The sequence below is a fragment of the Procambarus clarkii genome, chromosome 74, assembly GCF_040958095.1.
Source record: "Procambarus clarkii isolate CNS0578487 chromosome 74, FALCON_Pclarkii_2.0, whole genome shotgun sequence".
NCBI lineage: Eukaryota > Metazoa > Arthropoda > Malacostraca > Decapoda > Cambaridae > Procambarus > Procambarus clarkii.
Genome location: NC_091223.1, coordinates 14,099,877 through 14,114,533, shown reverse-complemented (window position 1 = coordinate 14,114,533; position 14,657 = coordinate 14,099,877). Strand labels below are relative to the sequence as shown.

Below are 14,657 nucleotides of genomic sequence, written 5' to 3'. Positions count from 1 at the left end.
TGAAAAAGCCAAGCCAGGGAAATCTGCAGGACTGCCTGGTCCCCTTTTATGAAATGGGGTAGGATCAGTACAAACTGCATCAATCCCTGTGGGTTGTAACAGTAGGACATGGTTACACACCTATAAATGGACTAGATAAGAGAATTAAGATTAGGTCATTGATATAGCTAAAACATCAAATTCAAACTCACCCACTTTTGTAGATATCCTTTTGCAGAGTAAAGGAGCCTCACTCCAAGCCAGTCCATGCATCATAATCACTTTCACCTGAAAAATATTTAAACAAATTAATTTCAGATTTAAAACCAGTCTTGCTTTACTTTTCAAATTAGCATTCAGTACTTTACAAATTCAGATTGAAAAAATTTCTTTCAGGAATTTACCTTTCCTACATATTCTAGTAGCAGTAGTAAAGATCTAATTTAGCAATATAAATATATATGGCATCAATTTGCCAAGTTTCAGTAAATGTCATTTGAGAAACTATCCACAACTGCATTTCAATGGCAATTTACATTTATCTTTAGCCAATGCTATATTGTTTAAGTTATTACTATTTTTTTACTTTTATGCAAATCTATTCAGATTAACCTTTACTACAACTCGCCTGATTCTGTTGAAGCAACTGACAGAGGGACTTCTGGACTTTCCAAACCACATTCTGGAAAACTATATTAATTTAAAACCAAGCTAAAGTAAACATTTAATATTTTTTTACTTTCAAGGGAAAAATACCATCACTTAGAACAAAACTTTTCCTGCCATTAACTTTATTTGACTCATGATTACCCTTAACAGTGTTATACATTTATAGATTAAAGCTTATTTAACAAACATTTAATGTTAACTAAACAAGATTTATATTTCATTAAAATTTTATTAATGAAACACCCTCAACTATGCTGTTTAAGATCTAATGCCCCACATTACAATTTTCACAATTTCAACATACCATTCTATTCAATACATTCCTGAAAGGACTAAACTTGCAGATATGGTACCCACTAGCCTAAGCCTAGACTTCCATACCCTAATATTTAATAGGTTTTTAGCAATTAACTTCTACCCTCTAATTCCAATGTACACAACACTACTTACTGTAGATCTGCAAGTATTTTCCTGCAGCTCTTTGTTGCCAGGACCTTCCACAACCTGTCATGTTAACAGTAAATATTACTAAAAAGTTATTTGCATAGCGATGTTATTTTGTTCATACCTGTACCACCAGTTTAACAGTTGCCGTTTTAAATGGCACACAGTATCTTGTTGTCCCATCTTTATTAATTACAAACAGTGTCAAAAGGGAGGGGGGGTGTCCATTTACTGTACCACTTACATTTTAGTGTGGGCTTCATCCACTATTCTGATGTTAGCTGGAACATTTGTGCCAGCTGCTGGTTTGAAAGGGAGGCATACCATGTTCCAATTCAGGAAGCTTTCCACGTTCCTCACTGCATGTCAGCTCAGGACCTCACTACCATGTTGGGAGGCAGTTGAAGACTAACCAATCAACATCCCAGGCTGGAGAGCAGTGCCAGCTCGGGGACAATTTACCACCTGCAAAAATTTAATACTCTTAACAATCTACACCATCTATCTCATCTTTACCTAGCCCCCAAACCTTACATTTGTCAGCATTAAACTGCATCTGGTAGTCTTAAACCATTTCAAAACTATATAGGGCATCGGTATTTTTTATTTGCCAATTCTGCAACTACTGCAGTCTAAACCATAATCTTGCGAATAACCGAGGTCTAAGGAGAGCTTTTAGGCACTACTTACAACACTTCTCCCAGCTTAACCCCATTTATACTAATTTCCTTTGGTATAGCCATGACCTAATCAACTTCAGTCAGCATTCCCAATGATCCGAGCCCCTATCAATTTTGCGCCACTATCAAAATCTCTGCTGAAGTCAAGGTACACAAAATCACAAACCTTATCACCATTTCCTCAACTATGCAACCTAATCCATGAACATTTAGTAATATAACTATGCGATTCATGTATCTAGTCATGTTTCTCAAAAAGAGTAGAGAAATGGCACTTGCAATGCTAGATTCTAGTAACTTCCCTCACAATAGACTAAGCTAATTGGTCACTAACTTAAACGTTAAAGTTAACTCAAACTTTTCCTTTAAAACTTGCTATATTAGGAACTTTCCACGACCGGCCTTTACCCGACATATTTAAATAGGGTAAAAACGGTATATTAAATGCAGTAAAACTACGGTAAATTCAATATGTTAAACTTGCTTTCTTTAAGCATGGGCTGCATAGTAAGTGAACTAAACTAAATGTTAAGCACCCTGGCAAACCACTTCGTTCTATTCAATTTCTTTATTTAATCACTTTATCCGGCTAGAATTATTAGATTAGATTAAAGGAACACCCTCCCTGGTAACGGCTGAACTAGTTAACCAAATACAAATATTTAGGTAACATACTTTCATAAAACCCGTCTACTTCCCCACCAGTAGACTTGTTCAGCTAAAGGCATAATGTAATGTTCCACTTTAGTAAATAAAGACTTAAAAAAACACTACCCCATCTGTGTAGGTTACCGGTTACCTGACATTCTACGCTTAAAATAACCCATCTATTCCCCATAATTGTTCGATATAACTTACCTCTCACCCGCTGGTCGAGTACACAGCATTATATATCCTCCTCCATCACTCACCGCGTGGATACTATTTCACTCTGGCCGCAAATTGCCTCAAATCACCTACGTTGTCCATAAACATATATAGAAGAGCAACTGACCCTAACACCCGTATATAGCGATCATCACATAACGTGGGAACATTAGAAGTACTGCTGTCAAAACATAGATGGCGCCAGGACAAACGGTAATTCCTATGGACTCGCCTAGTTATGCGTAGGGAATTGAGCTTCAGCTGTTTGGTCCCGCCCCTCAGTTGTATTCACCTAGTTGTACTCACCTAATTTGTGCTTGCAGGGGTTGAGCTTTGGTTCTTTGGTCCCGACTCTCAACCGTCAATCAACAGGTGTACAGGTTCCTGAGCCTATTGGGCTCTATCACATCTACATTTGAAATTGTGTATGGAGTCAGCCTCCACCACATCACTGCTTAATACATTCCATTTGTTAACTACTCTGACACTGAAAAATTCTTTCTAATATCTCTGTGGCTCATTTGGGTACTAAGTTCCCTTGTTCGTGTTCCACCCGTGTTAAAGAGCTGTCTTTGTAACTATCAAAATGCATATATCTTGCTTTCACTTCAGTTATATTTATGACAAGGGATTTAAAATTTGCCTATATTTCTGCTTCTCTGATGACATTAAAAACTTTCGTTTATTACAGTATCTACATAAAATTAACATTTATCTTCATTAGGTTGTAGTTCTCATCAATAGGGAGAGCGTCGGTAAAAAACAAAATTGTTTAAATATAAATATCTTTCCTCTCTTAATAATATGCCCGAAACGCTATGCGTACTAATATAGTGGCTTTAGGTATTGTATGTACTAGCTCTATCTATAAATCCAATATTATGTTTGTAAATCGACTATTTATGTACTTTCCTGAATAAAATGAACTTTACTAATATCTAATCTATGTGACTAAAACGTAAGAACAACTTTATCTATGCCTTTTTGATAACATATACAATTATAAGCTTTATTAGTGAATCTCTATTAATTAAACAATATATCAGAGAGTGTGTAAGGTTCGGTGTTCCATGTGCGTGTCTGTCTGTCCCTGTCCCTGTCCCTCTGTCTCTGCCTCTCCTCGTTTCTGACATTCTCTGTGTCAGCCTATCTCTGTCTCTTTCCTCGCTCTATCTCTGTCATTCTCTCACTGACTTTGCATATCCTTATCTATATGTCTCCGTGTCTAACATTCTCTCCCTGACTCTGTCTATATCTATTTCTCTGTCTCGATCTTCATCTCTTTCTCTCTCTCTCCTTCTCTCTCTCTCTCTCTCCTCTCTCTCTCTCTCTCTCTCCTTACATACATACATACATACATACATACATACATTAGGCATTGTATGTACTAGCTCTATTTATAAAGCCAACAAACTTTGTAAAATCTCTGTATGTATGTACCTTTACCTAAATAAAAATTATTATTATTATTATTATTATTATATAAGTGGATGGAGCCTTTAGCTGATCCCTTCCTGTGATTGGCTGTGGTGTGAATGTCAACAAAGAGTTTCTACCAATAATATGCCATTTATTATGCACCCCATACCACTTGTGGGCGGAGCTTGGAACCTCCTACCCGAGCACAACAACCCGCCTTATGGGTTGCTGTTTGGCTATTTATAGTGCGTTGGAAAAAACAGAGATGGCGTTAGTTGTATTTTGTGGGGTAATTTGTTATAAGTGTAATTTGATGTCAACAGATGGCGTAAGCTGTATCTTATGGCCACTGTTGACCAGCCAGTTGATAGTGTTCTCTTCTGCCGACAGATGGCATCAGCTGTATCATTATTACTTCCAAATTCCCTTTAAACACTGATCTACAAATCCCGTAGCTTATGATAAGCTTTTATACTATTCTGGTATTAGGTAACAATTAATTTTCTTTTATCTACTGTTGAGAATATCATTATATAACGTCTGGTTAGGATGTACTGTTCTTTGTTGAGCGTTTAGTTTAGTTATATCTTCATGCCCGAAACGCTTTGCGTAATAGTGGCTTTAGGCATTGTATGTACTAGCTCTATCTATAAGTGAACCAATCTTTGTAAAAATTTCTTGTATGTATGTACCTTACCTAAATAAACATTTTATTTTTTTATTTTTTTTTACATTAACACATGTACACATGTGGTACACGCACAAGGGGACACAGGTGGAAGCTGAGTACCCAAATGAGCCACAGAGAGATTATAGAAAGAACTTTTCAGTGTCAGAGTAGTTAATAAATGGAATTCATTAGGCAGTAATGTGGTGGAGGCTGACTCCATACACAGTTTCAAGTGTAGATATGACAGAGCCCAGTAGGCTCAGGAATCTGTACATCAGTTGATTGACGGTTGAGAGGCGGGACCAAAGAGCCAAAGTTCAACCCTTGCAACCACAACTAGGTTAGTACATACATACATACATAAGATATAAAACAGTGGAGGATTCCCAGGTAGAACAATCAACCACAATGCCCATTACCCCTTTACCCTGATGTCCTTAACTACACAACTATACAAGAGTCATTAACACGTGTAATGGCTGATCCCCCATCACGATAGCATGGGGAACAATTGCCTGACCCGCAGTCCGTCTTGCTCCTCAAATAATTTTCGGGTTAACATGAAAACGTCTCTCGAGTTTATCTTTCTAATGTTGTTTCCCATCTTTCATTTTATCAGCTTAGTGCCTTTATTATGCCCCAATTACTCATCCATTGAGCGGTAGTTAAACTGAACCCAAATTTAAAAAAGTTCCTTTTGCTAAGCAAGCTACAGTCTTGATAAGTCAGATATATTGTTTGTTAACACATTTCTCAACAATGAACAGTCAGTTTTATCAAGCTAACATATCCTAACACAACGAGTGAGAGTATTAACTGGTCTAATTATTTTATTAGACCAGTATATATATATATATATATATATATATATATATATATATATATATATATATATATATATATATATATATATATATATATATATATATATACATATATATATATACATATATATATATGGGGGTGGGGGTGTAACAAAAAGGAGGCCTGGTCAAGGACCGGGCTGCGGGGACGCTGAGCCCCGAAATCATCACAAGATAACCTCAAGATGGGAGTTTTAAAAGTTTTATGTTGCACCCTAACACTTTCCCTGATGGAATGTGAGCATAATTAGCTACCTCGTCACCTGATGGGATGCACAATCGAAGGGTTAAACAGTTTACGAGCCTTGAATTACTAGAGGCTGTTTATAAAAAAAAAGTGGAAAGTACTGATGCATGTAAATGTAAACTGTTTAATGAATGTAACAAAGCTGCGGAAATGCTTGTTGACTCGTGTCCCTGACCTTGGTGACCTCGGGGCATCTCCTTCAATATTTCTTGTGAATAGTGACATCATCATAAGATTTTCTCTCTCCTCCTCAACCAAAAGTAAGCTACATACAAAATTTTGTATTTAATTGTCATGTAAATCAAGTGTGCAGTGGAGGGGTTAAAGGTATACAAAAAACTGAAAAGTTTTCAGCAAGAAGTGCTGCACCAGCTGGGTTGTAGTGGGTATGTGAGCCTGCGGCCTGCTCCAAGCAATACATATTGGATTAAGCTCTCACGAGTCAAGCCTGATCCCAGTTGGGGCTTAGGAGTAGAAGTATTCCCAGAACCCCATTCAGGTACATACGTCTGTTGCTTGTCAATAAACACTGAAAATATAAACCAGTAATGATTAAATAGAAATGAGTGCATAAAAACTCCAAATATCAGAAAACAATTTTTATTATTCATATATCATATGTACAAACCCTTAACCAAAAAAGCCATTCTCTTATGTTACAGTCATTATGAACATTCTTTTGAGCAATATAAACGCATCTGTATTCTACAACTTAAGGAACAAAAATGCATAAACTACAATGTACAAGAATCAAAATAAATACAAAAATGTACAGTGGTTGAGCGATGGTCATCACTCGGTTAATAGTGCCCTTTTTGTCATTTTGGACAACTGCTGTACAAAAGATTAGAAATACTGACAAAAATTGGAGAGCAGTAGTATGCCTATTATTTCTACAGCCAGACATGTGTCTATTACGACATTGCACCACAACACACACACACACCTGCATGTGTAGGTCATGTATTTATATGTACATGTATTTAGGTGGGGTCATTATACAGTTTCACATAATAGGTAACTGCACTTGAAGCACAGACTTTCACACAATCAAGATTTAGATACAATTTTAAATGGTACCTAAGCCTCAGATTTTGAGTTTATCATCTGGCATCACACACTGAAAAATAAAACTAATGTATCTAAATACTGCAAATTAGTCACACACACGGTTACATAATAATTAAAAAAAATATTGTCCGTGGCACGGCAGTCACTGTATTAGCTGCCATTTTAATGGGGGATGGTGTTGCGCCATCACTTGAGCTCCTCAGACCAGCATAGAATATAAGCACCTTTGAGAAATACTTCAGGCATTCATGATACACAAGTCAAATTCTAGAGGAACTTGATAATCGTTATAAGATTCAATATTGCTATGAACATGAGTTTTTTAAATGCCATAGTCTGTTTTATAGAATAAACTCAAGTTCTATACTTTAATAACAAACTGTCACTGATGACTGCAAACTAGTACATTACATTTAATGAGTATTGATGCATTTAAAGAAATTTACATTAAATTTACATTCTATTAAAAATATATTATATATTGTATACTAGAACATAATCTAATTACATGTGATGCATTTAACAAATGACATTGTAGACAGATAACAAAATTAATTTTCTCTCAAATTATGTAATCAATAACGCAATTCAAGCCGTCCTGCAAATGTAGCCTCAAGATTCTATAGAAAGACATTGAGTACAAAACAAGCCATTCTGACACAGGAAGCCGTTTTTCCTCACTCGAACAAGACACTGAATAGCCGACTATGGGTTACAATTCAAAAATTACAGTTTCCCCCTTTTCTTTTTTTCACATGTTTTCTATTAAAATAATTAGACACTGTACGTGGGAGATAGTAATAACTGTTTGTATCTTGTACAGTACTTTGGTAAAGTATTATTTTCTTTTAATACCTCAGAATTGTCAAGACCCATCATTTACATTAGCAAATTTTACTAAGCCTTGGAAGACGAATTTGGCACATTTAACAGGCTCTAGACTTAAAAGGAACTTAATGCTAGTGCCGCAGTCCTACTTTGGACCAGTATGCAGGTGAGGGAAAGGCGAGATGTGGCTCTTTTAGAGCTCACACTCATGTCTTGTTCTGTTCCTGATCATTAACACTTTTGGATACCCATAATGCAAGTGCTAAGTCCACAGGTTTTAGTTATTTGTGATTAGTTAATGAGGATTTACTTTGTGATAGTGTGAAGAAAAATGGGTATTGTCTATACACATTACTCTACCACTCATTAACTGCAAAATATACTCTAGAAGTAATTTTTTTAAATAAAGGTTTATTATAAACTTCAATAAATGAACAATAATTATTAATGAGTGTGAGAGTCCATGGAAAGGGTGTGGCACTGCCCAACAATACTGGTGCGGCGAGGCCCTGTGTTGGCACTCTCTCGAGTAGAGGGCCACCAGGGGCGCGAGGTAGACAGCTCTGCAGCCAGGAAAATAAAGCGCGGGGCCAGGGCAGAAGCCCGAAGGCCAACCCCGCAGAGCACTACTCTGTGACTACTAAGCGCACTTGGCTGCTGCATAGCTGGAGTGGACTGGTTCATGATGCCATCATGAAATAATACAGTTTTTGTCCTTTTCTCCAAATCTTTTTCGCGTGGATGGGGACCCTGGCGTTTGAGATGTTCCAGCTTGGCGTCTAGCATACGCCAGGGCATCATTAGGCACATAACTTATACGGACACCACCATAAGCTCTTCTAGGAGGCAGCTCATAATCAAATTCATCTGAAGAAGATGAGGAACATGTTGAACACACAGACTCATTGTCCCAATCTGCATCTTCTAGCCCTGGTGCAGATGGCGTTTTGCGTGGTGTCTGACCATCAGGTGCTGGAGCTGAGCCAGAGTATGAGCGAGATCTTGGCAACCTGTGAGAGCCATGGGATCTGTGGCGGCTTTGACGACGACATGGTGTCCCACCTGCAATTGGCGCGACCTCTAAAGCTGTGGGTGCTGACCCAGATGATGAAGAGGAGGAAGATGAATCACGTATATCACGAGATGGATCCTGACGACTTGCAGCATCTCCAACTTGTGCTGGATCGAACCTCACTGAACGATTATGTCTGTCTTTTTGGCGAGAAGATAGAGAGCTTTTTCTTGGTGCTCCAGGCGTTGGTGTGTTCGTAGGTGATGTAGAGGCAGATGATTCACCATGTTGACTCAAATCAGGCATAGAAGCATGTGCTGGAGAAGCACGTCCTCTTGTTGCCTCTTCAGATGCCAACAAGGCTTCCAAATTCAGATCAGACAATGCAGAAAGATCCAATGGTTGTCGACGTGCAGCATTAGACAATACGTCAGAGTTCTGCAAAAGAGACTCAAGTGTGCCAGGTGCACTTGTAGCTGCTACCTCTCGCAACAAATTGATTCCCTGCTCTGCAAGAATGCGACCCAGAGATCGTTCTAGCACCAGACGATCTAATCCCGCTCCCACAAGCTCAACACCACGCTGTACTACTACTTCTGCTGGTATACTCTCCCCACCCTCGCCTGTTGGTGTTGAAGTAATAGGGTGCTTCTGCTGGGCTGAGGGTGAGTGAGGACTTGTCTGACAGGATGAAGATACAGTGCTCCCATCTGCTCCACGGAACTCTAGTGCACGTCGTCCCATTTTGGGTGACTGCTGAAGCTGTAAGGCCTTGCGACCCATCTTGGGTGAACGCATTATGGGATTAGACTGTGTTTGTCCTCTTATTTCCTCACTGCTCACAGCTGCCACAGAACGATGACTCGGTCTGGGTGAGCCTATATCAGAAGCAGCACGTGAGCCACCTAGCTCTGAGGGGACTCGAGAGGATCCAGCTTCGGAAGTGCCATGAGGTGAATCCAGAGGGTGTCTATGTAGCTCATGTCTTGAAGACTGGGCAGATTGCAACCGTGGAGATCGAGGGGATCGTGGTGATACAGGAGATGGAACATGTTCACCTGGTCTATGTTGTACTGGATTCTCCACTGATGCCCCGGATATAGGTGAGCGAGGACTAGACACGTAAGGTGTAGGTACATGAGTATTTGGTTGAGTCATGCCATGTATGCCTGACATGGAAGATTCCCTGGAAAGTGCAGGATTATTCCGAGGTCTTTGCAAGTCACGAATCTGAAAAGAACTTTCTCTAGAAATGCGGGGCTGTGAACCTGTAACATTGGACGGTTTTCTGATGAGATGAGGTGATCGAGGACTTGTTGCCTCGGGGCTTTCTGGGTTCTCTAAAAGTGGTGATGTAGCTAAGGCCCGCCGTCTCATTTTTGGCGATTTTGATACAAGTGGTATGTCTGGCAATGGTGATTTAATCCCTTTGCGTCCAGGCAAGGGTGAAGAACCATCACTCTGATCAGATGTAGAATCATGACTGATATGCTTGGTGGGAGGCCTGGTAGCACGAGGTGATGTTAGAGTAGAGTCTGAGGCATCATAGGACAAAGAATGTCGTCGTTCTACACTGTTAGACTGTTTAGACTGCTGTGGGAGAGCCTGGTGACCAACAGGTGTGTTAGCATTACTGTCAGAGGGTGTGGGAGGTTCGCCCTTACTACAGGCAATTGAGCAGAAAATTGCACCTCTCCTAGGCAGGAAGGGTCTACCCAAGAGAGAGGCATGGCATGTGTGACAGCAGAAACACTCCTCTGTAGCATGCCAGTGTTGACCCTCGTGTGTCATTTGACCTGAAACAAAATTCCATCTTTACAATAACTGGTAAAATTAATACATTTGTTCCATTACTGTACTAATTATATATTATCATGTTTTTGTGAATCTAGCAGAAAACATTAATTTAAATTACATTATTGAGACATGATATTGTTCCAGAAATAATGTTAGCCTTTTACAACAATATATACAGTACTTGAAAAAATGACAAAGAAAATTCGAACACCATAAATGACAAAGTATACATGTATCTTATTTTTACTTTTCCTTTCCCACTTTTTCCATCCTCCTTCCTTCAAACTAAAACCAATTTTCTCAGTCTTTCCCAGCTGCAGCCCACCCTAGCACAATCCCAGCCCATCTCCTGCCTAATCACCAATCCCAGCCAAGGTCTCAAATTCAGCCCCTGCCCCAGTTCCAATTTCGTTCTTAATACCAATTTAATTTTAATATTCTACTCTGCCTCTACGTTTTTGCATTGTCACACACATTACAGTACTTTTAAATTAATAATGAAAATAATATGCAATCCACAATAGTGTATGTAATAATATTTCATTTACTTGGAATATTGGAGATGAAAATTCAGGCCTCAAAATACAAAACCGTTATCTTACCAACTAGGTCATGCTCGCCCAGTGTTATTCAAAGCAGCAATGCTTGAAATTACTAATATTGATTTTTGAAGATACTGTACTTCGAGGCATATAAGCAATATGCTTAATCTATTCAACAGATTGCACTGCAAGTTTTACAGAAACAAGAGACATGTACAGACTATTAGTGTAAGGCTTAACAATTGGCCAAGCATTGGTCTGCCAATAGGGAACTTAGCAAGTTTTGTAATATATTTGATTGGAAAGATTTATTGTTAAGAAAGGAAGTAAATGTATGACAAATTATGTAAATGTATGACAAAGGAAGTATGACAAATTTTGTAAGATATATGATGAAGGAACAAAGAAATTTATACCAGTTCAGAGATGCAGAACTAGGAAGCAGGACTGGTTCAACATTAATTGTGGCAGGGCCAGAGAAGAAAACAAAAAAATGGAACCAGTATAGGAAGAGGCCAAACCCCCAAACATACCAGCAATGGAAAGAAGCAAGAACTACATGGCAGTGAGAAGAAAGGCAGAAAGAAATTTTGAGAATGGGATAGGAGAAAAATGTAAAAAAGAACCAGGCCTATTCTGTAAATTTCTTAAAAGGAAATTGCAGGTAAAAAATAACATTCAGAGGTTGAAAATGCAGAACAGATTTATGGAGAATGAAAAGGAAATGTGTGAAACATTAAACAAACAATTCCAAAGTATGTTTGTGCAAAATGAAGTTTTCTGAGAACCAGACACAATACAAATTTCAGAGAATAACAGTGAGAGTTATTCAACTTGTACATAGAGTTGTCTTGAGACAAAGTAGAAAAGATGCCCAAGGAGCTAAGTAGAAACAAAGCAGTTGGCCCAGATGAAGTTTTACCTTGGGTTTTGAGAGAATACCCAACTGAGCTGAGCTAATCAATCACTTCAATTGATTATTGAGGCATCTTTATGTACTGGAAGCATAGGAAATATATGGAAAAAGCTAACATAGTTCCAATTTACATAAATGGTAGCAGAAAAGACTTAATTATTGATCTGTATTGTTGACAAGCATAGTAGTTAAAACACTGGAAAAATAATTAAAACCAAATGGGTAGAACACCCAGAGAGGAACAGTATTATTTTGATCAGGAAGAGCCTGTGTAACAAATTTACTCAAGTTTCTACGATTTAGTCTTGAGATTTTACAGGAAATAGTTGGGTTGACTACACTTATCTGGAGTTGGGGGAGAAGAGAGGGGGGGCTTTAAGCAGAGTCCCACATAAGAGGATGCTCTGGAAACTGGAACATGCTGGAGGATTGATATGGATGAAAAAAGGTGGAGGTGACATGCTGGACGAGACTTCTGACATGGATGAAATATTTTGTAACAGAAAAATAAGGAGAGTATTCGGACTGGAAAAGTGTCAACAATGGAGTACCACAGGGTTCAGTTCTAGCACAATTAACAATGTTCATTGTCTAATTGTCTATATAAACAATCTATCAAAAGAAATACAAAATTATGTGAGCATCTTTGCTGATGATGCCAGACTACCAGGGAAGATGAGAAAAGTGGACAGTTGTCATACCCTTCAAAAAGACCTGGTCAAAATAAGTGTATGGAGCAACACTTGGCAAATTAAATTTAATGTAAGTCAATGCCACATTATGGAATGTGGAATAAGAGAAAATAGGCCACACACATACACCCTACAAATAATGCAAAAAAGCTTTAAAAATTCAGATAAAGAAAGAGATCTAGGAGTGGGTCTTGATAAAAAAAAACTGTCACCTGAGGATCACAAAGACTATTGTGTGAGGAGCTCATGCTATACTTTCCAACTTTAGTGTAGCATTTAAATACATGGATGACAAAATATTCCAGAAATTATTAACAACCTTTGTGAGATCAAAGTTGGAATATGCAGGGGTTGTATGGTGTCCATATCACAAGAAGCCTATCACTAAACTAGAAAAAGGTGCAAAGACATGCAACTAAATGGCTTCCAGAACAGAAAAAAAGAGTTTTCAGGAGAGGTTAGAAGCATTAAATATACCAAAGCTAGACGATGAAAGAAAAATAGGTGATATGATCACTATGCACAAAATAGTAACAGGAATCAATAAAATTGACAAAGAAAAGTTTTTGAAAGTGCAGCTTCAAGAACAAGAGGACATCGGTTCAAACTAAGAAAGAAAACAAAGCTGCTGAAAAAACATTAGAAAGTTCACTTTTGTAGTAACTGCTGGAAGTTCTGCTGGAAGTTCTGCTGGAAGTAACTGCTGTTCACTTTTGTAGTAACTGCTGTAGTAACTGCTGGAAGAAGTTAAGTGAGAAGGCCAAACTGTCAGTAGTTTTAATGTTGCATGACAGAGTACTGGGAAGACAGGACACCATGAGCATAGCTCTCATCCTGTAACTACTCTTGGGTTAGTGTAGTTACAGGATGAGAGTGTTACAGGATTAAGTTATAGCATGCACGTGTGTTTGGTAGCTATGATAAACTTGCTCTCTTTTGCTAGGGGAAGAAAAAAGTGTTCATAACATTCTTCACTTTTATTTCAACATACACACAGAAATCATAATAGCATGATACATCAAATGAACAAATCCACAAGGGCAGTGATGAGGGTTCAAACCTACGCACGGAATGTTCCCAGGGCAGTAGCACTCCAGGTTGCATTCCTTTTGACCGCACTCCAGGTTGCAATCCTTTTGACCATGTGGTGGTACAGTTGACTAAGGCGCGTCTGGGAACATCCCGTGCATAGGTTTGAACCCTCATCATTGCACTTGTGGATTTGTTTATTTCAACATATTTGGATGCCTATAAATGAATGCTTTGAAGCATTCTTTTGCACACAGTCCAATGCTTTTGTACATTTTTGTATATACTGTACAGTATATATATATATAATGTATTTTTGTGTGGGTTTCCTGTCTGTACAGTATATCATTTTTTTTTTAGGGGGGGGGGGGGGGACTTCATAGCAACTAAGTACTATACAGTATATCCAAGTTCTTAGTCCAGCTGTAGAAGTGGGTGTCTCATTTTAGATTAGTCTTTTTAGCATTGGGTCTTAAAACATTTTATCGTTTTCCACACCCTGGTGGTTTGCTGTTATGTTTGATGTTCAGTGGTTGTATATTTAGAGATTCATGGAGCTCCTGAATTGTCTGATCATGTGGTGGGTGGTGTTTTATACTGGAGGGTTTTATATTTATATTTATATACAATATTTTTTAATATTGATTATACAATAATCAATCCCCAGGCGCCGGCGAGAAACAATGGGCAGAGTTTCTTTCACCCTATGCCCCTGTTACCTAGCAGTAAAATAGGTACCTGGATGTTAGCCAGCTGTCACGGGCTGCTTCCTGGGGGTGGAGGCCTGGTCGAGGACCGGGCCGCGGGGACACTAAAAAGCCCCGAAATCATCTCAAGATAACTCAAGAAGGGTATTAAAGATGCAGATGGACTAGAGCCTTGTATAAATATAGCTGTATGTTCATGCCATGGTTACAGAATTTGTTGTTTGC

The 14,657-nt window shown here is 38.5% G+C and overlaps 1 protein-coding gene across 1 annotated transcript in view; it reads right to left on the bottom strand.

Moving 5' to 3' along the window:
- Window positions 1-6,422: 6,422 nt before the first annotated feature.
- Window positions 6,423-14,657, bottom strand: part of LOC123767331 (protein prickle) — a gene marked incomplete in the record, with an annotated part of 316,302 nt that continues 308,067 nt past the window's right edge. Inside the window, 1 exon segment of the mRNA XM_069312959.1 lies at window positions 6,423-10,545. Within this exon segment, the coding sequence (XP_069169060.1) occupies window positions 8,429-10,545 (2,117 nt within the window).